General features: G+C 37.5%; 1 protein-coding gene across 1 annotated transcript in view; it reads right to left on the bottom strand.

Moving 5' to 3' along the window:
• The window catches only part of VPS50 (VPS50 subunit of EARP/GARPII complex), a 140,228-nt gene that overhangs the window by 7,175 nt on the left and 106,280 nt on the right, over positions 1-26,773 (bottom strand). Inside the window, exons 21-25 of the mRNA XM_022586009.2 lie at positions 18,090-18,211; positions 9,937-10,017; positions 4,046-4,194; positions 2,904-3,000; positions 1,719-1,877 (exon numbers count right to left, since the gene is read on the bottom strand). Of these exons, the coding sequence (XP_022441717.1) occupies positions 1,719-1,877; positions 2,904-3,000; positions 4,046-4,194; positions 9,937-10,017; positions 18,090-18,211 (608 nt within the window). The remainder of the gene's footprint in view (positions 1-1,718; positions 1,878-2,903; positions 3,001-4,045; positions 4,195-9,936; positions 10,018-18,089; positions 18,212-26,773) is intronic.

The raw sequence follows: 26,773 nt of genomic DNA, 5'->3' as shown, positions 1-26,773 counted from the left end.
AACTTGGGTTCAGGTTAATAATCTGAATAACACTGGTTCTTTCTTATAATATTAATGTTTCTTGGAATTAAGAATAACTGAAGCAAGTAGCCTCTTCTAGTATGTATATTCACTGAAGGCAGAAGTCTCTTTTTTCTTGCATCCCCATAGGTACCAAAATTAGCAGGTCATAAAAAACAGAATCAACTTTTCAAAAACAGAACTGTTCAAAAAAGAAGGGGTGTGATTTATAAATTACATGTATCTTTTACATTCCAATTAAAATTTCCAGCTGAAGTCTCCTAGGTGATCTAGAAATCAAAGTTCTTCCAGGGTGGCAATTATAGAGCATGCTTAGATCTCACGCTAATACCTAGACACTGTTAACTGATCTGGCACCCTTAGTTCCTTGAGTCTGAGGACAGCCTGAGAGTCCTCAACCCAGTCCTCCAGAAAGGTGCCAGACGTCACTGGGAGCTGGCACACCAGCTGAATTCAGCTGCTATCTCTGTTTTGATCTCTGGCTTTGTTTACTGGTTCTCAAGTGTCCCAGCCTATTATTTACTGCCTTGGGCTAAGCAGGTAAGAATATTGGTGTAAATGAGGTAAGTCAAGAGCTAAGAAGGGCCAATTTCTTTTCGCTGACAAATATGAAAAGCAAAATTTTTCTGAAAGCTGTTTTCATTTTCTCAGATGCTCTTCCCTCACCTCAGACGTGCACATGGTTCATTTCCTCACTTCCCTCAGGCCTCTCCTCAATTCTCACTTTATCAGAGTCCTTCTCTGACCATAAGTAAATAAATGGTATTCCTCTCCAACCCATACGCTGCCACTCTCTATCCCTCTTCTGCTGGTTATTTTTTCACCAGACTCTTCATCACCTGACATATTATATATTAACGTATCTCCTTCGGGCCTCTCACTGTTGTGGCCTCTCCCGTTGCGGATCACAAGCTCCGGACGCGCAGGCTCAGCGGCCATGGCTCACGGGTCCAGCCACTCTGCGGCATGTGGGATCTTCCCGGACCGGGGCACGAACCCGTGTCCCCTGCATCGGCAGGCTGACTCTCAACCACTGCGCCACCAGGGAAGCCCTAATGTATCTCTTTATTGCTGTCCCTGCGCCGGCATATAAATTCCTTGATGGCACATAAGTTCCTTAACTCACAACTATATTGCCAGCACCTAGATCAGTACATGGCATATGTCAGGTGATTTATAAATATCTCTTGATGCATAAATGAAAAATAAATTATCACAATTCTTTCCAGAAAACTTATAAATGTTAGGTTATTGAACACAAAGGTATTTGCATGACACACTGCAAAAGTAATGTGATTTCTGGAAAAAAAAACCTTAGAATAATCAGGGGTGTAGTCTCTTGCTAATGAATATACACAACTCTAGAAATATCTTCTAATTAAACAGAAATATCCTCTTGTCACTACAGTCATGGCCATTGAGGTTACATAATATGAAGCCAGCTAAGATACACTAATCAGACTCTAATTCAAAATGGGATATTACTGAGCAAAAACAAAAAATCTACAAAGTATTCTTGGGTCTAAAAGAACACAAAATTTGGAAAGAAATCCTAATCCAACTCAGGGACTTTAATATCACAAGAATGCTAGAATGTGGTACAAACTATAATCTCACAATTTTGGAGCTATTGCAATTACAGGAATAATTCCCTTAGTAGAATTATCTTTAACAGAGATGTTTCCCAGAATACTTGCCTTTAACAGTGCATCTACATATATGTTGTGCTGTGACATAATTTCTTTTACATCCCATTTCACATTAGCCATTAGAAGCAGCATCTGTTCATAATCAATGGCTTTACCAGCTACAATCCAGTAAATTGGTTTGCGTAGTTCACTGGCTGTTGAGACGGTCTGAAATAAATTTCACAGAAATGAAACCAAATATTTTCTAAAAGTATAAAATTTCTAAAATATATTTTGTTCCTGTTTCTAGTACACATCATATCTGAAAATAAAACACTATACACTTGGAGATTTAAATTATGAAAATACTTTAACTTGTGGGCAAGGAAGGGTCTTACTCAAAACATAATTTTGAGATATTCAACAAACTTGAGGCCACTGACAATTCAACTAAAAAACTACAGATTTTTTCACTTCTCTCCATTTCCATTTCCACTTGCACCTCAAGATCCCATCATCTCTCACCCACATTAGTCTAAAAGTCTTCAAACCAGTCTCCTGCCTCTAGGTTTGCCATCTGAGGTCCATTCTTCATACTTCCCCCAAAGTGCTTTCTAAAACACACACCTCACCATGCTACTCACCACCTCTTTCAAATCTTCCAGTAGCTTCCCAGTTCCCTTGGAACAAAGTCCAGCTCCTGGCTGGGAGCACTGTATGTCATGTGACTTCTGCTTAATCACTCCGGCCATCTTTCTCATCACTGGCCCTCTTCCCCGCTCTGAGAATTTGAATTTTCCTTGGCTGCTCACAGGCACCGTGCTCTCTCATCTGTAGGCCTTCATATAAGCCACTACCTTAGTCGAAATATACTGCTCTCACCCTCTTTCTCTCTGGTCCAGTTTAAACATCAGTTTCTCAAGACAGCCGTTCTAGATAACCTCCCCCAAACCATACCCCTTCTCCGCCTCCAGTCAAGGTTAAATACCCTGCCACTGTTTCTTTCCCTTAACTATACTTTATTGTAATATAGTTTTAATTGGCTCTTTCTCTTACTAGACTAAAAGTTATAAGAGGTACTCAATAAGTATTTATTTAATACAGGAATTCATGAATGAATAAACAAATATTCTAATCCACCTCTCCTGAGGTTGAGAGACTGACCACTAGTTTAAAAAAAAAACAAAACACCTAAATAACATGTGACAGTCCTATCCTGCTCACAGTTGAAATGATATATAAGACATGTCTGACCTGAGAATAAAACTGCTGAAGAAAGGGTTTTTTGACTGCAGGCATCACAGCATCCAGATGTGGCTGAAGGAACTCAAACTGTTCAGCCAAGAATACCCTAAAGGGAATAAATAATCCACCATGTAAACAAAACACAGTATTTAGAGCCTGTCAATATTTTTTGTGTAACTAATCTTTAAGATCTCTGAGCAAAAGTTTAACAATTAAAATTATTTTCCATTTTAAACAACTACCTTGCATTGCCACTTGACACACTCATTTACAATTCACACAAAAATTAATGCTGAGTTATCACTGAACGTGAGGTGATGTGAAAGAAGGATGACTTCAAAGGAGCTAATCTGGTTACCACAAGGTGTACAGTTATGCTGCTTTGCATGTAAGACATGAGCACAGATAACACAAAAGATTGAAGAAAGAATACAACAGTATTTTTAGAAGGATTTCCCATGTAATTACACACATCAGACCCATGAATTCACAGATTTAACACCTGACACTTTTTAGAAATAACCCAAACATTCATAACAGGAAATAAAATGGAACTTGGCTGAGACACAGACATGAACTTCACATGCATACACGAGACATACACGTGCATGAATCGGAATCATTCAGCTGAAGACTGCTGGTAGTCACACTGTTTTTCACTACTCTTTGTCATATACAAAACCTCTTAAATTATACTGGACCATATTTTATGGAAGAAGTTATATGCTCTCACTTTATTAAAGAACTTGGGGATTTATAAAGGTCAGGATGCACTCCTGCTGATGTCAAGGGTCGACTACATTTAACACTAAACTGACAATGTAACTACAGTTTCTCTAGAATTGTAATTCAATGGCAAACTATAAAGTACTATACTATAATATGCTTTTCTAAAGTCTTACTTAAACCAAGGATCATGCTGCTAAAGAATGAAACTTAAAAGGTTACCCTCCTTCCATTTATACACCTGAAAATCAACCATGCCATTTTAAAAACTGATTCGTAATCTAGTTTAGGATATACTTTTTAGAAATACTGAGTAATTTAAGGAATATTTAGAAGTGGGAAATGCATACAGCTAGAATACAGTGCTTACTTTTATAATCTTTCTTAAATATTTAATGGCAAAGCAACTGTTTTTAACAACTTACAAGGATTCTGTGGCTACCACTCTTTCCGCCAACCCATACAATGTATCCCCAAATGTCAAAACCACTAGGTGACTGAGGTGAGGGCTCGGTACCTTCTCCTTTCTCTCTTCTGCTGCTGTGAGCGTGGCAGTAGGATCAGCTGAAACTTCCTGAAAATATAACATACATATACACACACAGCCTGAAATAGCAAATCTAATAGCAATAACCCATGTGATTTTACAAAACTGGAGCTATAATTAAAATGCTCTCAGGCATACATTAATTACACTTAGTTTCAGTTCTTTTTTCCCTCCTTTTACATTTTCTAACTACTAGAACTTTCCTTTTTATACTAAGTGAAAATGATCCAACTCCATATGCTATTATCTGTGCATGACCTAAAATTGGCCAACACAAGGAATCTTTATGAATTGACAAATATTTCACAGAGACAATAGTGAGATGCCCTTCAAGAACTTGTAAATGAGGAAGAACAGACTGCCTCTCCAGGACCAGGCTGGTAAAATCCAAAATTATGGTGTGATTAACCATTTCACACCTAAACCTTAATCAAGGTAACTTTGGTATAATCCCAAGAAGGCAGGACTAAAATGTTGTCTAACCTGAAACAGAAGCAACTGTATTGTATATCTCTAGGGATAGATTACTGACCTGAAGGAAGATGGTAAATGGAAATAAAAGAAAGGGATGCCCAAAGAGCAGAGTGAGCTGAGCCTTATAAGATCCTCAAAGAAAATTACAGCACAAAAATTGAATACAAACAAATCTAAAAGTGTACAAAATGTAAATCTGGATTACTTTTTAAATCAATTACATAATCACAAATCTCTAACATTTGCCTTACGAATAAAAGAGACATCAAATGCATAGGACTCTGGGAGTATAACAGGTTTATAAATTTTGCAAAATGGAAATAATACATTATAAAACCTTTCAAGTTAGAAAATGGTTTTATTCTTGTTTAGTTCTTTTTTATATCCTGTATTCTACTAAAGGTATTGTCTCTCTTCAATCTCTAATTACTCAATTAGCATTTAAAAGTTATTTTGGAAACAACTGTGCTTTCTCTAAGGAGGATCAGGATAAGGGAACTATGCAAGTTAATCAATGTCACAGCTCCACTATTTATTTCCTTCTACTAAAAAGGAAAATAATCACCCCACTACTGCCAAAAACAACAATAACACACAAATCACAAAATTACATATGGTTTGGTACCAACTGGGTGCCTGTGCTATTTAATTTAATTCTGGTGGCTATTTAATACTTTTATTATTATTATTATTTTTAAGATTTATTTATTTATTTGGCTGTGCCAGGTCTTAGTTGCAGCACACGGGATCTTTGTTGCAGCATGTGGGATCTAGTTCCCTGACCAGGGATCGAACCCAGGCCCTCTGCATTGGGAGCGTGGAATCTTAACCACTGGACCACCAGGGAAGTCCCTGAGGGGGCTATTTAATCACCATCTACCAGACTGTCCAAGTGAAGAACCTTAGAATCATTCTTGAACACCCCCTCTTCCTTTGCACCTCCCTCATGCCTAAACAGACACCTCTCTTGTTTGTTTCTTCCTCATGTCATTACTTCAGTAATACCTTGGTGATCTTTCTAAAATGGAGATGTGATCATACCACTCCGTAATTTAAAAGTCTCAACTGACGATCCCTTCCTTACAGAAAAAAAGCCTAAACTTGTTGCCACGATATTACTCCTTTACAAACAGCTACCTTGCCAGTCTCATTTCAAGATAATCTCTACACCCCTAAGCTCTCGTCACACTGGGCTGCTTACTACACCTGTCCTACTGACACTCCTGTCGTACCAGCTCTCTTCTCCTTGCCTGCCTGGCTCTTACCTCATTGTTTAAGAATGAACTCATATTCACCTCCTTTCTATAACTTTCTCAGTCTCCCAAGAAAAATAACTATCTTACTTGTGTTAATATTGCCTATACATATACCTGTTATGTGGCATACGGCATACTTTATCAGTTGTTGTTTTCTAACTCTCCTACCTCATTGTGAGTTCTTGGTGGGTAGGGACCAATTTCACCCTCTTTGTACCTTAAGTCCTTGGCATGCCTGTTGACATGTTGATAAGAATCTTCTCTTCCTCTCCTATTATCCTCTTTCAAGCCCATTCCAACCAGGTTTTTGTCTGCTCCACTCCAAAGAAAGAGTAAGCAAGGTCCCTACCGGCCTCCTTATGGCCAAATCCAATAGCCAACTCTGAATATCCATCTCTGACTATTCCCCCTGATCTTTAAACACTGGGTTCAGTCCTGAGACTTCTCTGACTTACATTCTACTGCCTACATGATTTCATCCGGTCTCACAGTTTTAAATGCCATCCACATGCCAACAGCTCAAAATTTATATACTTGCCCTGACCCCTCTCTCACCTCTAGTGCATTTAACATATCTGAAACTGAACTCTTGATGTCCTCTTCAAATGTGTCCTCCTAAAAGTCTTATCCATCCCCATTATGGCACCTCCATTCTCCAGAAGCCAGGTGCCATCCTTGATTCTTCTCAGTGTCACACTCCTCTTATAATCCATCAACAAATCTTAATGTGTCTACCTTCAAAACAGATCCATTTAGGGAAATACACTTGAAGAGGGCAAGAAAGTCCCAAACTGTCAAGCTGACGTAAATAAATGGTATGTGCTTATTGCACACTTAAATGGAAAAGCTCCTAAACGGATCCATGTTTCAGTTTATACCAGTATAGTAAGGAAAGGACACACAACTCTTTGAAGACTTTAAAAAAATGAAACTTTAATCAATCTTTACTCTCACAGTGAAACTTACATTTTTAGCCTTTCCTGCCAGTAATGTACTAACACAAAGAAAATTCATATTTATGGACTTTTCTGGATCAGTTTAAAATACATTTTTATTATCAAAGATTCAAAGTTGGCCATAGGTCTTAAACAGTTTAGCATCACCAGGTAGATAACTAAAAATTCACATTTCTGGTACCATTACCACCTACCCCAACTTCCTTTCCTGCTTGTCCACTATTAGACAATTTTTCTTAGACTTTTATTTGATGTGTCAAACAAATTTTCTTAGTTTACGGTGAATTTAGATGATAAACAATTTCAGGTGGCATTTTAAAGAACATGATGATTCCATTTTGCCTTTTACAGCTTAAAGAGAAGCAAAACTCAGAAGATATATATGGAGAAAATAAAATCACCAAAAAAGTGCTTATTAAAGTTTTAACTAACACATAGGAGAAATATAAAGAAAAATACTACCTCCATCCAGTGGTTCCAAATTAGGCTATAAATTATTTTAATAGCCGAAGAATGTATTGAATAGCAAGAGACCAATTAATGTTCTCTGCCAATGTAGATGCAAATTAATGAAGTGAAGAAAATTTATATACCAGCTTATGAAAACCTGAGATCAAGGTCTAGTAAATGACAAATATATTTTTTAAAATAATAAAACGATGCTTATCAGTATGCGTAATAACTTAACACATAAAACACTGGAAATTTTCAGAAAAACTTCTACTGTATTGTTGTAGAGTCTTATCCATCAGAGGAGTGGGGACTGTGGAGAGGCTCTGTCAAAGGTCAGTACTCCTTACAAACTGACAGAGGAACAACGGCTCACACAGTCTTCTGATCCAAGGTACAGTCTTTGATTTAAGAGATGCTAAGAATAAGGTCTTTAAAAAAAAGATATTTTTAAAAGACAAGGGGGCAAAGAAAAAACCAGGCACATCTATCAATTTATTGGGGAGGGGTGTGTAGCTGGTTTTAAAAAAACGCATTTCTAAAATTGACTATTACAGCAATTCAGGAAAAAACTTATCCAATGAACAAAGAACTGGTCTGACAGATGCTACAGATACACTGTTATCGTTAGATGGGTGACAGCTTGTCTTAAGTAACAGCTAGTTTGGTCCCATTGTTTACTGGGTCACGCTATTTCATTACACACTGTATGGCAGCATTAAATCCACAGCTTAAGGGTCAGATCTGGAACTGTGGTTTGACAATCATAAGCTAGTAACTAGTAGAGCTGGCAGAGAAACGCTAGAGTGAATGATTCTAGTGGTATATTTCAGCCCACCTATCTTGAGGCATTCAGCCAGAAACAAGAAAAACTGAGGCTGTGGACTAAGATCTGGAAAACAAGATCTTCAGGTCAAGGTTATACTAAGTATCAAAGAAGGAGAAGCAAAATCAAAACAGGTAACTGCCAATGGGACTGAAAGCCAATGATGGATTTTACACAACAAAGACCAAAAAAAAAAAAAAAAGAAAGAAAAAAGAAATAGATGGCTGTGTCAAACAAGGAGCCTTGACTCTGAAAACAAAGATCAGGATTAAGTGGACAAGAAAACAAGCCAGGTTAATCCAGGAGACACCAAACTCAAGGATTCGAGTTTATTCATTTACTCTATAAACATTTATTGAAGAGATGCTATGTGCCAAGGTAAGTGTTAGGACTATGAACCTATATTAAAAAAATATGTGCTGGGGCTTCCCTTGTGGCGCAGTGGTTGAGAGTCCGTCTGCCGATGCAGGGGACACGGGTTCGTGCCCCGGTCCGGGAAGATCCCACATGCCGCAGAGCGGCTGGGCCCGTGAGCCATGGCCACTGAGCCTGCGCGTCCAGAGCCTGTGCTCCGCAACGGGAGAGGACACAACAGTGAGAGGCCCACGTACCGTAAAAAAAAAAAAAAAAAAAAAAAAAATGTGCTGGGCCAAAAGACCTCCAAATTTTAAGGGGGATGGATGAGACGGATACAGGTTATTTCCTCTGTGTAAACAGTGCTCACCTGAAATATCTGCATACGCCTCTCTCACTTTATTCATATCTCTGCTTAAAGATCACTGTCGCATCACTCTGCTTCATCTTCTTCTTGGCACTGATCAGTATCTGACACTGTTATACATTTATCTGTCTCTCTGCCCCAATAAGATTCAAGTCCCAAGAAGACGGGAATTACCTCTTTTGTTCACTGATGACTTTCCAGGCCTACAATGCCTGGCATATAATAATTATTCCAAACAAGTATTTCTTAAAAGAATGAATGATTACATTGCTTTATAAAAACTTCAATAACAGAAGTATGCTCATAATATAGAGCTTATGAGAAAAGAGGAAAGTGATTGCTTATTTGGGTAAGTGACGGAATAAAGGAAAATTCATAGATGCAGAGAAATGCACTGAATGACAAAAGTCTCTGGCTACAGTGACCAAGCATAAGAAAAATTTTTTCTTATTTTAACTGCTTATGTTGGCTTAAACACTATAGAGGATCAGCCCTGTTTTGCAACCTAACCCAGCTTTTTAAAACATGCATTTCATCACATGACACAGTTAAGAATCCAGACCCCCTACTGCACAGCCGACTAAACCTAACTTCTCAGATGTTAAAGCCATTTATAAAGTCATCCTAAACACTCTTTGCAACACAACTCTTCGGCATAAACTGGTGCCCCATCACAAAAATCTGCCAAAATTTGCGCCAGGCTCGCTCCCACCTCAAGGCCCTTGCTCAGCCTCTGAACCTTAAATTGAATGCCGTTCTTTCTCCTCTTCCCCACTGCTCTCATGCCTACTCTTCAAAGTCTAGCATAAGTCTCACTTCCTCCTTCAGTCATTCTCTGACAGTAATTTTGAACATAAACCTTTCTTCTCTTTGAACTTGTACTGCATGTAGAGCCAATATCATATTCTTTTGTGTACACCAGCTTTCTCTCTCCATCAGACTATAAGAAACCTCCATTTTACTTACTGCATGCCATTAATGTTCTAGGGACACAGGAACTCAATGTACATATAGGAATACACTTACATGTAGTTGATTAGATCGCCAATTTCTATTTTAAATAACCTAAAAGAACTGATTACTTACCAGATCAATGAGGCTTTCCTGTATTCTGTTTAGAGTTGTTCTTAGTCTACTACTGCTAAGACCTAGTCCCGTGGATTCCAACTGAAAAAGAAAACGAGAGGCATGTTAAATTGCTGTGGAGATAACCCTGCAAATGTTGTAACTTCAAATTAGTGAAAAGTAAGTATGTGGTGAGTTTTCACTCAGATACTTAGCATTCAGAGGGTTTCCAAACTGCATTTAAAAATACCAAAACATCAAAGACAGAAATCAAATCTTAACCCTCAAAGGAACAAGAGAGCTATTTACACATGTTCATTTACAGGTCACACTAACATCTATCAATCTAATGGATTTATCAGGCGAGAGTTCACCAGAATTTATTTCCCACAAGTTATTGTTTTTACTTGCAAAACTTAAGATTTTTAGATACTTAAAGAACCCAAGGATAAGAAGGGCCACACTGATACAGAAAAAACAAAACAGAGATGATACATACTTTCAATATCAAGAATGAGAGCATGGATAACACTACAGATCTAATGTTGAAACACCAGAAGGATAATAAGGGAATATTATGAATAATCTTATGCCAAAAAATTTACCAAACCAGATGAAACAGACAAATTCCTTGACAAGCTATTATAAAAATTGACCTAAGAAGAAATAGAAAACTTTAGCAGCTCTTATTAAATTTCATTTAATAAAAAACTTCAAAAAGGACTAGTCCTACGTAGACTCTCAGAAAGTAGAAGAAAAGAGAATGTTTCCCAATTGTTTTATTGTTTTACTACTATTACTCTGATTCCTAAACCAAACAAAGATACCACAGAGGGCTTCCCTAGTGGCGCAGTGGTTGACGGTCCGCCTGCCGATGCAGGGGATGCGGGTTTGTGCCCCGGTCCAGGAAGATCCCACATGCCGCGGAGCGGCTGGGCCCGTGAGACATGGCCGCTGAGCCTGCGCGTCCGGAGCCTGTGCTCCGCAATAGGAGAGGCCACAACAGTGAGAGGCCCATGTACCACAAAAAAAAAAAAAAAAAAAAAAAGAAAGATAGATACCACAGAAAACGTAACTACAGACTCCTAAACTTTATGGACACAATTTTTTAAAATCCTTAAAATATTAGCAAACTGATTCATGACCAAGTGGTATTTGTCTTGGGAATGCAAAACTAGTTTAACAGCCAAAAATCCTACTTTGAAGTTAACCAGTGTATTTCACCATATTAATATATTTCTTTAGGAAAGAAAGTTAAGATTGTTTAAATAGATTCAGAAAAAGCCATTTGACTAAATTTATCCTTTCATGATAAAAATTTAGAAAAATTCAGTAACAGAGAAGAGTTTCTTCAACATGACTACAGGCATCTATAAAATAGCTAGCATCATACTCAATGGTGAAAGGGTCAATGCTTCCTATCCAGGACAGATGAAAGTGGAGGGAACAAGATGAGGATGTCAGCTCTCACCACTTTTTCTTGAGAGGTAAAACCTTTGATTTCAAATCATTTTTTTTTTATAACATCTCTGTTGGAGTATAATTGCTTTACAATGGTGTGTTAGTTTCTGCTGCATAACAAAGTGAATCAGATATACATATACATATATCCCCGTATCTCCTCCCTCTTGCGTCTCCCTCCCACCCTCCCTATCCCACCCCTCTAGGTGGTCACAAAGTACTGAGCTGACCTCCCTGTGCTATGCGGCTGCTTCCCACTAGCTATCTATCTTACGTTTGGTAGTACATATAAGTCCATGCCACTCTCTCACTTTGTCCCAGCTTACCCTTCCCCGTCCCCGTGTCCTCAAGTCCATTCTCCATGTCTGCGTCTTTATTCCTGATCTGCCTCTAGGTTCTTCGGAACCATTTTTTTTTTTTTAGATTCCATATATATGTGTTAGCATATGGTATTTGTTTTTCGCTTTCTGACTTACTTTGCTCCGTATGACAGACTCTAGGTCCATCCACCTCACTACAAATAACTCAATTTTGATTCTTTTTATGGCTGAGTAATATTCCATTGTATATATGTGCCACATCTTCTTTATCCATTCATCTGTTGATGGACACTTAGGTTGCTTCCATGTCCTGGCTATTGTAAACAGAGCTGCAATGAACATTGTGGTACATGACTCTTTTTGAATTATGGTTTTCTCAGGGTATATGCCCAGTAGTGGGATTGTTGGGTCGTATGGTAGTTCTATTTTTAGTTTCTTAAGGAACCTCCATACTGTTCTCCATAGTGGCTGTATCAATTTACATTCCCACCAACAGTGCAATCACTAAATGATTAGTGATGTTGAGTACTCTTTCATGTATTTGTTGGCAACTCTCACCACTTTTATTTTACATTGTGCTGGAGGTCAATTTTTTTTTTTGTAATTGACTTCCTTCTTTTGTGGTTTCTTCATTAACTCAATCTTTATTTAGATGTGTGTTGTTTAATCTCCAAACACTTAGGTTTTCCTATTTTATAGATATTGGTTTCCAATATAATTTCATTGAAAATATATTCTGTATGATTTCAATGTTTTAAACTCATTACAACATGTTTAATGGCCCAGAACATATGGTCTCTCCTGATAAATGTACCATCTGCACTTGAATATATATCCTGTCATTGTTAGGTATGTTGTCCTACAAATATCAATTAAGTCAAAATGGTTGAAAGAGTTGTTCCAATCTTCTGTGTACTTGCTGATTTTCTATCTAACTTGTTCTATTAGTTACTCTAGTGTTAAAATCTCCAGTTGTCATCGAATTTTTTCATTTCCTCTTGAATTCTGTCAATTATTGCTTCATCTATTTTGAAGCTCTGTTACTAGGCACATATGCATTTATGATCATTATGTCTTCCAAATGAATTGATCCTTACATCATTAGAAATCCCTCTATCTCTGGTAATACATTCTGTTTTCAAACTTATTTTATCTCATATTATAGCCACTGCAGCCACCTTATGCTTACTGTTTGCATGGCATATCTTTTCAATCCATTTGCTTTCAATCTATGTTTTTTGTTATTAAGCATGGGCTTTGTTTTTAATCCACTCTGACAATCTCTACCTTTTAATATGAGTATTTAGTCCAGGAACATTTACTGTGGCTGGGTTTACATCTACCATTACATGTTTTCTTTTTTGTTCCTTGGTTCCTCCTTTCCTGCTTTTTCTAATTATATGATTTTTTCTTTTATTAGAATCCTACTTTAATTTTCCTGTAGGCAAAAGTTAAAGTGCTTTGTATTATTTTTCATTATTCTTCTATGGATTATAATATACATTCTTGATATTTCACAGTCCATTTACTGTTAACAATGTACTGTTTTACATAATATATAGAAATCTTGCCATCTTATAGGTCCACATCCCTCCACATACCATGGTATAGTTGTTATACGTAATACATTTACATATATTATGAACTCCAGAAAAGAATGTTATACTTTCAGGTTTAAACAGCTATATGGTTTAAAAAGAAATTAAATGGAAAAAGAAAAACAACAACAACAACCTTTTGCATTTCCCCAAGTAGTTTCCATTACCAATGCTTTCATACTTTCTGAGGATTGATGTTTTCATCTGGTATCATTTTCCTTCACTCTGGAAAACTTCCTTCAACATTTCTTGTATTACATGTCTGTTGGTGACAACTTCTCTTAGTGCTTTTTTTTCTTTTTATCTGAAAATGTTTTAATTTCATATTCATGCTTGAATAGTATTTTTGGTGGCTATAAAATTCTGGACAGACATTTTTTCTTTTCTTTCAGTGTCTGAAAGGTGTTGTTTAACTCTCTTCTAGTCTCCACAGTTTCTCGTGAGAAGTCAGCTGTTAATCAGATCATTGGTCCCTTTTATGTCATAAGTCTATTAAAGTTTTCAAGAGACAATTTCCTCATGAGGCACCCCACTAGACTTTTCTTTGTGTTTATTCTGTTTGCTGTTCATTTAGCATCTTGTATATGCAAATTTTTGGACAGTGTTTCTTCAAATATTTTTTCTACCTCATTCCCTCTCTCATCTCCACCTGGTATTCCAATTAAATGTATGTTTGACCATGTGATATAACTTAGCACGTCCCTAAGGTTTTGATCATCTTTGTTTTTCAATCGTTTTTCTCTATGTTCTTCATTTTGAATAATTTCTATTGATCTATTTTCAGGTTCACAAATTCTTTCCTCTGTCATGTCCATTTGGCTAAGTACATTCAGTAATTTTTTTTAATTGCTGGAACTGAATTTTCAGTTCTAGGATTTCTCTTTGGTTTTCTTCCTACTGTTTCTACTAGAACTTCTTATTTCTCTACTGAGCTGTTCATGCATTTAAAACATGTTTTGTTTTACTTTATTGAAGATAGTTAAAATGGTCCATTTAAAATCTTTATCCCTTAGTTCCAACATCTTGAGTTCAGACTATATTGATTTTCTTTTTACTGAAGGATGTATTCCTCTTTTTTAGCTCTATGTATTTAGGTAACATTGGATTGCATCATCCATTCGATTCTAGAGATTTTGGATTCTGTTACTTTTCTCCAATAAGTACTGTTTCCTTTGTTTTCAGTATGCAATTTTCTTGGCCAGGCTTCAACTATAAACTATCTCTTGTGTAGCAGCTTCAGTCTCTATTCAGATCTCTTTTCTTTGACTGGCTGCAGTCTGTTCCACACAAACATGGTTCATGGGTTAGTCAGAGATGTGGGTAGACAGAAATTGGGGATCCCTCCTCTGACTCTTCCCCGTCTGAACTTCTCCCTACTCTTTTCAGTGTTCCCCGTTTCCTGGCTTCACTTTTCTGATCCCCCAATCCATAAAGGCTATGGATTTCCTTATGCGTGTCTCCAGTTATGTGCCTCAGGGACTGCACTTAGTCCTGGGCTAAAGGCCACGGAGATGGAATTTTTTTTTTTAATTAATTAATTTATTTATTTATTTTTGTCTGTGTTGGGTCTTCATTGCTCTGCCTGGGCTTTCTCTAGTTGAGGCGAGAGGGGGCTATTCTTCGTTGCGGTGCATGGGCTTCTCATTGTGGTGGCTTCCCTTGCTGCAGAGCACAGGCTCTCAGAGCACGTGCTTCAGTAGTTGTGGCACGAGGGCTCAGTAGTTGTGGTGCATGGGCTTAGTTGCTCCGCGGCATGTGGGATCTTCCCGGACCAGGGCTCGAACCTGTGGCCCCTGCATTGGCAGGCGGACTCTCAACCACTGCGCCACCAGGGAAGCCCAGAATTTCTTTTTATAGTTTCCCTTTCCCCAACCGCTAGTGTGAAATCCCACCAGAGTCTATGCTTCTGTTCACTCTCCAGCATCTTCAAGAAGTTGCCTTTTGTTTTATAAAACATCCAGGTTTTATAATTGTTTTCTGCAGGAAATATCATCTAATAAGGTCTCAGTCCCTCATACCCAGAAATGGAAGTTAATTCATTCTTAAAAGTTTAGATTTTGAATCAGACTCTCTACAAAAAAACAGTTCCATTAATGAAAGTTAACTTTAAATGAGGCTCACAAACCGTTGTCAAGTAATAACCCTCATAAGATTTACTTGGATAAGAAATAATTCGGATATAGGACTTCGCTGGTGGTGCAGTGGTTAAGAATCTGCCAACGCAGGGGACATGGGTTCAAGCCCTGGTCCGGAAAGATCCCACATGCCACAGAGCAACTAAGCCCGTGCGCCACAACTACTGAGCCTGCGCTCTAGAGCCCAAAAGCCACAACTACTGAGCCAGCGTGCCACAACTACTGAAGCCTGCACACCTAGAGCCCGTACTCCACAACAAGAGAAGCCACTGCAATGGAAGCCCGCTTGCTGCAACTACTGAGCCCACGCGCCGCAACTACGGAAGACCACGAGCTCTAGGGCCCGAGTGCCAACACTACTGAGCCCACATGCTGCAACTACGGAAGCCCGTGTGCCTAGAGCCCATGCTCCGCAACAAGAGAAGCCACCGCAATGAGAAACCTGCGCACCGCAATGAAGACTAGCCCCTGCTTGCCACAACTAGAGAAAGCCCGCGTGCAGCAACAAAGACCCAACGCAGCCAAATAAATAAATAAAATTATTTTAAAAGAAATAATTAGGATATCAATCCATATCTCCTAAGAATCTACTATGTGCTTACTACTGCATTAGAGTAAGCTACAGAATGGCCTTCACAAAAGAATGAACAGGAAGGACCAAAGAAAACATAACTCAAGAGTTGAACAACAGAAGGCTTGAGGCAAGGCAAGACAAAGCAATACTATGAGTACCATTATTATAATAGAATCAAATGGATTAGATATATACTACAACATGATGTAGTAGGCTATAACCAGTTCAGTGAAGAGTAGGAGCTTCAGGAGTAATTAGTATGAACAGAAAAAAAATCCCTTAACCTAACGCATACACTGTGTCCCCCCTCCCAGACAATGACTTTCTAGAACCCCCAGGACACAATGAGATGCTTATTCTTCCATGAGCAGCAACCATTTAAATTCACTCATACAATTCTCTCTTCTGGGAAGGAAGCAGCAGTAGCCATGTTAAAAAGTGCAAGTAAGAGGTAGAGTAAATGCAGTATTCACTCATACAAACTCGCTCATATGCACATTTTGATCTGGTTCATAGAATACACACTGTTTCTAATACAGCATATGGGTGAACATCCATATAGAAAGAAACCCTTATAATTAACAATATTGTTTGAATACAGTGAAATGGCTTTTACTGAGTCTTACAGGATTAAAAATGCTTTTAATATAAAATATCAGACTAATGTTTTCTTTAAAACATGACAGATTTTAAATAAAATATGCAGCATACTTTACAGTGAGCACCTACCTGCACTTTGCTTTCATCAGCTTCTAGTGAACCCCACTGTAAACAAATCTGTGCCAGTATCTAATCAGCTAGAAAGTCACATCCAAAAGCACTCAGTTCCAAAAGTTTCTGAAGGACTCTACTTGAACACATCTTATCAAAACTGTGGTTCAGAACTGTTTTAACTAATATGATAGTCACAAGTCATGTGTGGCTATTTATATTTCAAGATAAACTAACTAAAATCAAGTACAATTGAAAATTCAGTCCCCAATCATACCAGTCACGTTTCAAGTGCTCAAAAGTCACTTATGGCTTATGGCTACCATATTGGACAGTACAAATATAGAATATTTCCATTACTGCAAAACTTCTCTTAGACCGCACTGGTCTAGAGGCACAGTCCAAGAAGACAGAGTAAAGCTCATGTAGAAGACTAAACGATTCTGACAATTGGCTAAAACTCCAGAATGTCTTTCTTCTTTAATATTTATTTATTGAGAGTGATGGATTAGTACATATTTTAAAGCAACATAAATTCTGCAGCAACTTAGTTTCTGATTATATTAGTATTCTTTCTAATTTTGCAGAGTTAAGAACATAGGAAATTCAGATCCCATATTAAAAGATCATGTCTTTGATATACCTGTAATCACAGCAAGACTATGAACATTTATATGATGAATGTAGTTATCCATTAAAATCCACAAGTTTTTGAAAAGGTACAAAATATAGTATGTGAAAAGTTAGTATTATGAGTATACTTTTATACGAAAAACTGTCAAACATGTAGGTGAACTACATAATAATTCCCAAGTATCAGATCAGTTACCTGCTTAATACTGTGCTGTTCTCCTTAGGAGTAGAAAAAGGTAAACAACAAGAGCTTTGGAAACACAAAAAGGAGGTGCAGGAAAATTAATTCTGTGGCAGGTTCAGTTCAAAGATTTTCAATTATTTTAAATAAATATTTGCCGTTATCTTCTGAATGTAGTAGTGCCTGCTAAGGTTGTTAGCCAATATTTAAAATGTCTCATTTACTGTGCAATAATTACACACTGGGCCAGATTTAAACAAGGCAACCTGCACATTTTTCATCACCAAAATATGTCAAGGTTATAAACTGATGCTGTACTTTTTCTGTCAAAAATTTGAATAACATACAATATGTTTATCATATCAAAGCTTAAAATTAATGTATTTTAAATAAGGTGATGGGGCACACAAAAAGCTAATATCAATAATATGTTGAATTTTTTATGGATAATTTTCAAAGTAATGTTATTTACGTATTTTATACAGAGAGAATGAATTTTACATTTACAAAAAAAAATAAATTTTAAAAGAAACAGACTCCTCCCCCAAAAGGTTGACTTACTGAATCATTCCGACCAAAAAAGGTATATATTGCATACAAGTAATAATCAAATAGCTGAGACATGAAATGGATAACATCAAAAGCAATTGGTTTAAGAATGTTCATCATCTGCATATATTTACCTGAAAAGAAAAAAAATTAAATAGAAAATTAAAATCTGTTAGTCTATAATTATTAAGAAACCACAAAATTACTTTACCAAAATATTTTTTTAATGAAATATTACATTCCTCAGTCACACCAGCCATGCCTCAAGTACTCAACAGTCACTTGTAGCTAGTGGCTACTGTACTGGACAGCACTGATACAGAACAGTTATACCATCTTGGAAAGTACTACTGGATGGCACTGATATAAAAAAATACCTACGAAGATTTTTCATATCCTTATATTTTACTGTTTGTCTTATATTTATGGAACTCTTAAACTAACTCTTCTACAATGACACTGTACAAATGACACAGTTCCTCATTTCTTGGAGATTCCATTTCAAACAATGTCTTCAAAAATGTTTAGGTGTAATAAAACAAAAGACAATGTACTTGAGGAAGAGTGGGGTCTTTTCATAAGCTTATACACACATAGCAAAAGTAAAAAAACAAGAAGAAAAAGGACACGTGGAAGACACTTCCCATTCCCCTGCATCCTAGCCCTGTGAAATCTAGCGTCAGAGGCTAAGAACATTTCTTTATCACTACATCACTCAAGAGCTCAATACTCGCAAAGTGCCAAGAACATATCTTCCTCATTCCTTCCTTTGGAAGATGCCAATATTCCACTCTTTTTCCTCTAAACATATCACACAGTTACAGAAAAAAATTTAAAAACCAAAATGCCTGCATTCATAAACTTCTTAATGTGTTTGAAGGGTGCATGGGAGATGGGCTGAATCAAATAATAAACAATAATGAGTCCCTAATTGTGTTTATTTTTTATAGGAAATAATTGGGAAAGAAGCATATCTATAAAAAAATGCTCTTCTGCAGAAGATATTAAAACAGGCCATTTGTTTTATTTCCAAATGAGCAAATAATTCAGGTGCTGGCTCTACTTTATGTAACTGCTATAAATTTTAAATTGGTACTATTGAGGACACCAGGATTCAAGAGAAAACACATTAACTGCAGTAGGAAAAAGTGACAAATTTACTCGAATGGAAATGTCTACTATCAAAACCATTTCTTTATTATCTAAGAACTCAGTCCATCCGTCTTAATTTACATGAGAAATGATTCTAAATAATAGATGGTCAGGAAGACATACACATCGTAAAGTAAAAACTATTCAATTTAGATTCTGTTCTTATTCCTATTCACAAGTCTTTTGTTTCAGAATCATTCTTTGTAATTATTTCACATAACAAGACATTTAAAAAAAAAATCTCAAAAAAAAAATCTCAATTGAAAAAAATTTGATAGTATGCTCCTAGAACATTCTGGATCACTGCAGATATTCCATTGACTGCAAACATATAGCTATTTAAACTGTAGCTATTTACACATTAAATAATGTGATACTGTAAAGGAAAAAAATGAAAAAATGTTATATTACTTTAATCCATAAAAGAAAATTTTGAACAGGTGAATAGTAGAATGAGGAAGGATGCAAACTTCGGGGTTGATACATATCCAGAATAAAAAGCTCCTCTCCATTCCTAATAAGATGAACCACTGTTCATATAATTCATCTTAAGAAAGGATATAAAAATGAATTCTTAATAGGTAAAAGCTGTTTTAAATGTGCATTCAGAAGGAAAAAAAAACTAGATGGTCCCAAATGCTCTGAAAAAAATACATAATTATATTCATTCACTCATTCAATACATTCAACAAACACTTTTTGAAAGCTTACTATGTTCTTGGCATTGTGTTAAGACACAAGGAACTACACAGAGTCTCTGCTCTCTCACAGAGCTCCTTCCATGACCTTAAATGGTCATACGTGGAAGGCAGCCATTGATTAGCAGGCTGCTAGTATATTCAAATGTAGAAGAGTGAGAACTCTGTCTTTCCAGTTCAAGACGGCAGAGTAGGACTTTGGAGGCCTGAGGGAACTTATGCACCCCCTCAGACTTACTGAACTAAAAGAGAATTTTACAATGAATTAAAACATCTATGAAGAGAAGTGGGTGAGAAGGTAACAGCAGGTAGGTATGATCACCAGAAAATGAGAAATCTCAAAACATTTCTAGAGCAGGGGTTGGCAAACCTTTCCTGTAAAGGACCAAAGACTAGATAGTTTAGGCTTTGTATGTCATTCAGTCTCTGTGGCAGATACTCATCTCTGCTGGTCTTTGTTTCAACTACTCAATTCTGCTGTCATAGCACAAAAGCAGCCACAGACAGTATGTGAACAAATGAGCATGGTTGTATTCCAATAAAACGTTATTTACAAAAACAGGCAGTCAGATTGATTTGGCCTGCAGGCTATAGTTTCCCAACCCCTGTACTAGATGACAGACAGTAGATGGAAACAAGTTGATGGAAAAATGCAAAGAGAACCACAAAGAAGGTGGAAGCTGTCTGATAGGATGTGACTGCTTAAAGCAGCAGCTACAGCAAGAGAACAGGAGCAAGAAATAGGGCTGAGAAAGGACGGATTAATTGAAGGTCTACATATGGGACAAACTACCTGTCCACATGCCCCCAGTTACTGTTCCTCCCCAGCAGTTATTACTGTAGCCCCCCCCCGACCCCTTATTAGCAGTTTCAGTTACCCACGGTCAACCTCAGCCCAAGAATAATAAATAGAAAATTCCAGAAATAAACAATTCATAAGTTTTAAATCAAGTGTTGTTCTGAATAGCATGATGAAATCTCGTGCCATCTGGTGCCATCCCTTTGTCCCGCACATTCTGCCCATTAGTCACTTAGTAGCCATCTCAGTTATCAGATCAACTGTTGTGGTATCTCAGTGCTTGTGTTCAGGTAATCCTTATTTTATTTAATTATGGCCCCAAAACGCAAGAGTAGTGATGCTGGCAATTCAGGTATGCCAAAGAGAAGTTGTCAAGTGCTTCTTTCAAGTGAAAAGGTGAAAGCTCGTGACTTAATAAAGAAAGAAAAAAAGTTGTATGGTGAGGTTGCTAAGATCTGTGGTAAGAATGAATCTTCTATCTGTGAAATTTGGAAGAAGGAAAAAGAAATTCATGCTAGTTCTGTTGTCACACCTCAGACTGCAAAAGATACAGCCACAGCGATAAGTGCTTAGCTAAAATGGCCAAGGCATTAAATCTGTACAATAAGATATTGTGAGAGAGAGACTACATTTACATAACTTTATTATAGTATATTGTTATAATTTTTCTATTTTTATTATTAGTTTTTGTTGTTAATTTCTTCCTGTGCCTAATTTATAAATTAGACTTTATTATAGGTATGTATGTATAAGAAAAGACATAGTATATATAGGGTTTGCTACTATCTGTGGTTTCAGGCATCCATAGGGGATATCTTGTAACATATCCCCCACAAATAAGGGGGGACTACTGTAGAGGCTGCCAGAATTTTCCCACAGCCAAAAACAATAAAACCCCCTAGGATTCCTCTTCAAAAGAAATAAACAAGCCCCCCCACCCCCCAAATTGAGCAAACTTAAGAAAATAAATTAGAAAAGCTAAGGTTTCTAGTGTGGATATTGGCACCACAGATTAAAATCTATCTCATTCTGGGAATTTAGGGATCTGTCCCCATAATGTAAAGGCTACCAATAAATCCACCCAGACCTGCCCTACTCTATACATAAAGCTCCTAGTCAGGATTCATTCTAAGGAGAAACAGCCAGCTCCAACACAATTCTAGTCACTCAGCAGAGAACACCCACAATGGCTATATAGGCCTTCTACTTTAGGGAAGAGTAATCAAACATCACCAGGCCCATGAGGAAAATTCAGAGGCTGAACGTAAAAAGAAAAGCTGGGCCCAGAGAAAATAAAATAATTGAAGGTAAGGAAGAGAAATACAGTAATTATATAAAACCCTATAAAAGGTGAATATGGCGGGAAAAAACACAGATTATAAAGGGTTCTTAAAGATTTAAAGTCATTAAAAATGTGATTTTTTTAAATAAAAAATTAAAGAAATGGGAAAAAGGAAGTCTCCCAGAAGGTACAGCAAAAAGAATATAGAAAAATATTAGAAAAATATGACAGACATAAAGGGCCAACCTAAGAGACTAAAACACTTGAGTAAGGGGAAATCAAAGAAAGAGATTAAAGAAAATGGGGATGTGGAAATCCTCAAAGAAACAGTAGTATCAGTCACAGCTGAGGAGCACATGAACCTTCAGATTGAAAGGGTCATGAACTACCCAACACACTTAATGAAAAAGAACTCACACATAGATACATCAATAGAGAATTTTGAAACATCAAGGGAAAAAACACTAAAAGGTTTCAGAGAGAGAGAGAGAGAGAAGAAATTCACCTACAATAAAATGAATAGAACATTAGAGGTTTTAACTTTCTGAGGAAAAGTAATATTGAACGGCAATTCTATAGCCAACTAAACTGTCACTCCCTGAAAGAGCAGAATAAAGACATATTTAGACTGACAAGGATTCAAAACATTTCCTTCTTATCACCCTTTTCTGGGCAATTACAACTAGAAGAAAGACAAACAGAAACAAACCAAGAGATTGCCTTCACACTCCTGGTAGGGAGCAGTGGGTGGGTGGGAGACACGTGCTTTTCACTGCAAGCTCTTCTTTACTATTTAATGTGTTGCTGTGAGAAGTGCTACCTTGATAAAACATAGAAGCATGGTTCTAAAGTTAGCCAGCCTAGTTGGAAAAATGTGGTCAGTGGCTCAAGATATGATTCAGATGCATACCACCCTCTCTCTTCCTCTCCAGAGTTCCCTATAGAGGGCACAGAGAGAGCAGTGGACACAGCATGCTTTGGGAACACGGAGGAAGGTTACCTAATACATAGCCCAGATAACCACAAAAGATGTGTCTTCCCAAATTACAAACTGCGAGAAGTTCTCCTCCTGCCTCCAACCTATATTATAACCTTGCTGAACTCTGTCCAGGGATTAATGCTCCAGATGTCCTCCACTGGCTGTGAAGCATGAAAGTTAAGAATGTACTGGCTCTAAGATCAGACAACCTGGTTCTGCCACTTACCAGCTGTGTGGCAGACATAAGGCAAGTTATTTATCTCTGAGCTTCAATTTAGTTTGTAAAAAGGGTACTATGAAGAATTCATGAGAAAATTCATGTGAAGTGTTTACATAGCATATAATAAAAGAGCAAGAAGTCTTAGCTACCTCTGCTATTATTTTAAAATAAATATACTTATGATGAATGCAAAAAGGGAGAAGTATATACAGGATGTTGCGGGAAGGGAATCTAGCCTAATCTAGAGATGAGGAAGAGCTTCACAGGGGAAGCACTGTTTAAACTCTCATCCTTTGCAGCAACATGGATGGACCTAGAGATTATCATACTAAGCAAAGTCAGAGAAAGATAAATATCACACGATATCACTTATGTGTGGAATCCAAAAAAATGATACAAATGAACTTACTTACAAAACAGAAACAGACTCACAGACATAGAAAACGAACTTATGGTTACCAAAAGCGGGGGAGGGATAATTAGGAATTTGGGGTTACAAACTACTATGTGTAAAATAAATAACAAGGACCTACTGTACAGCACAGGGAACTATATTCAATACCTTGTAATAACCTATAATGGAAAAGAATTTGAAAAAGAAATATATACATATATATGTATGTATATATGTATGTGTGTATATATCTATATATAACTAAATCACTTTGCTTTACACCTGAAACATCGTAAATCAACTGTACTTCAATTAAAAAAAACCCCTCTCTCACCCTAAACCTAGACCATGAGTCCTTATACTCAAGGGAAAGAGACACAGAGGGACTGGCAAAGAAACCAAGCAAGTAGCAGCATAGATGGACAAGGACTACAACCAAGAGGAACAGGACGGGGCCTGACTTACTAGCTCATCGTAGGAAATGCAGAGAGAGGAGCGTGATTACCACAGGAAAGGCGGCCCAGGGGAATTCAGTCAGTGAGCCACAACCCCTATGCAGAGGAGGGAACACAGGGTAAAAAGAAGTGCTGGAAGTGTGTGTGTGTACACACACGTGCATGGGTCGGGGGTGGGGATGAGAGGCTCCTTCCGTTGTGGATTATTACAAGAGAGGAGCAAAAAGTGTTTCTCTAACACTCAGATTTTACAAATTAAGTTTTGTCAGTCCAGTGTATATTGAGCACCTACAAAAGCGAAAAGCACTTGGCTGGGTGCTCTATATGCTGCAAAGATGACAAACTCTCTCCTCATGTAGGAGCTGACAATCTGATGGGGCAAAAGCAAGAACAGAATCTGAGCTGGAAGGATGTTCGTTACCCTTACTACAGTGCACTAAGTTGAGAGATCATCAATGGGTATGAAGAGCACATAAAGGCAAACTGGAAATGCTATAAATGAGGAAGGAGACTTGGAGGTCAGGAGTTTTGTTTATACCTCAGGGTATTTTAATTTTTAACCATTTTCATGCATTACTTTTTCAATTTAAAACACTCCATGATAAAATAAAAATATCAATGCCCCACCTAAAAGAATGTACCAATGAAGGAGATTTCTTCCCTCCTACTTCTGTGTTCATCATATACACTGCAACTCAGCCACAGTATGACTAAATATCCCTTATGTACATATTCTGGTTTAATGTTAAGTCCTGTGCATGTGCTGGTGTGTATTTTTTCCAGCTGCTAAAGTAATAATTTTGTTGTAAGGTCTGTAGGTTTTACAAACATGGGTTTCGGCAACCTATTTTCTGCCCCTCAGACCTATCACACCCGCTCAAGTGAGAGCTGCCTCCTTGGATACCAAGGCTACTTCAGTGATGAGACACATTCCCTAAAATTTCTCTGTCTCTGTCTGCAAGAAATCATCAGGCTAACAGGATTTTCTTTTTTCACAAGCAAGCATTCTGATTGGTCCTCTGCACTTGTGAAAAACGCCAAGTCTTCAGATGTAGGTACCACCTGGGGCTGGGAAGCCCCATTAACACTCTTTTGTTTAATATCTCCTAATTATGCCAAATAAATATCACTTAAAAACAACATTTTGAATATGCCTTTAATGTTCTAAAATGTGTCTCCCAACCACTGAGTAAATTAGTTCCTTCATCTTCCCAGGCACCAAAAATTAATCTATCTTATTCACACAACTGTACTTCTGGCCTTGTAGGAAGAGACATTACTTTTGTCAGTTTATAGTCTTCAAGCACCTCTATGCAATAACAACCGTGGTTGGAATAGTGCATTTACTAGTTGGAGACCCCTTAGTGAGTGGTTCCCTTAAAGTTCTATTTTATGAATATGTACAATATGAAGATAAAGACATCCCAGGGAGAAAGTGGTAGGCATGAAAGTCTACTGGGGAATAATGGCAGCACCTACTCCCAGCCCTAAATGGAAAGACATGAAAGTTAAATTTTCATACTAGGCCTTGTTTCCTAATTGCAACTCTAGTAAAAGATCTAGTGGGAAGACGACTGAAATGACAACAGTCAGAGTCTCTTCCCTGAGTAAGGTTTTATTCAGGACTGCTCTGGCTTTATATGGCTGATTACCAAAGGCCCATAAGAATGCAGCTTTTCTGTTTCTGTAAATCCACTGTTAGAAAACAGTGTCCACTGTGTTGGTCAGTAATCCTTATATAAGAATTCGTTGTTACTGTCTTCTGAACTTAGCACCAGCAGCACACTTCTGTCATTATAATATCCCTTCTTAGATAATGAGAATAGCACAAGGCATTGTTTCTTCATTTCCTTATGCCTATCAAGAAGTGAAGATTTGGATTTGTCTGCACTGAACTGAAAAAAACATGACTTCCCCCTCCTCAATTTTGTTGTGGCTTTATATCTGATTTGCGTGAATGTATGTCTTTTACAGTAAAAAGCAATATGATGACCTCTAGTCCGTTTTGAACTAGGTAAGGAAAAAAAATTATACAACCACTTAAATGTGGTTGATTGTATAATTTTCCCCAATTATCTGCTCTTCCCCACCTCCACTCTTGTAAGAGGATTATGCATCCTTGTCCACTGCCCTGGACTGGTTGTGCCATCCTGTGACAGAAGTACAAGTACACTTCTCTCTTCCAGTCAAGCCTGACTTGCTATGACCAGTGACATGTCAGGGTGGCACATCAGAGTGGCAGCTTTAAGAGTCATAACATGGTTCAGCTCTACTCTTCTCCCCAAATCCCAGATTGGTGCTACTTTTTCAGCCTGCATCTCAGAATGAAGACATACATGGGGCAGAACTAAGATGATCAGGAGTCAATATGCATCATGATAAACCTCTGGGTTGAAAGCCACTGATATATTAGGGTGTTTTGTTACTTCAGCATAACCGAGCAAAAGCTGACTTCATTCAACTACATCTCAAGTGTGTATCCAGACACCAAAAACTACAGTGAGTACCGAAGACTGAGGAGGATGACAAGGACTTTGGAATATCCATCAGTGAGGACCATATAAGGCAACTGAGCACACTGACCCTGAAGAATGGACTGGGGAAGGGGAAGTACAAGGAAAGGAAGGACAGTATACCTACCACCACAAATCTGAAAAGTGACCACATGGAAAAGTAGGAGAAAAAAGTATAGACTTACTCTTTTTGCTTTTAAGGGC

Source organism: Delphinapterus leucas, chromosome 9 (genome assembly GCF_059928025.1).
Source record: "Delphinapterus leucas isolate spDelLeu-1000000601 "Yukka" chromosome 9, BTC_Dleu_Yukka2, whole genome shotgun sequence".
Taxonomy (NCBI): Eukaryota; Metazoa; Chordata; class Mammalia; order Artiodactyla; family Monodontidae; genus Delphinapterus; species Delphinapterus leucas.
Note: the sequence above shows the minus strand (reverse complement) of the source record. Positions and strands in the feature narration are given on the sequence as shown.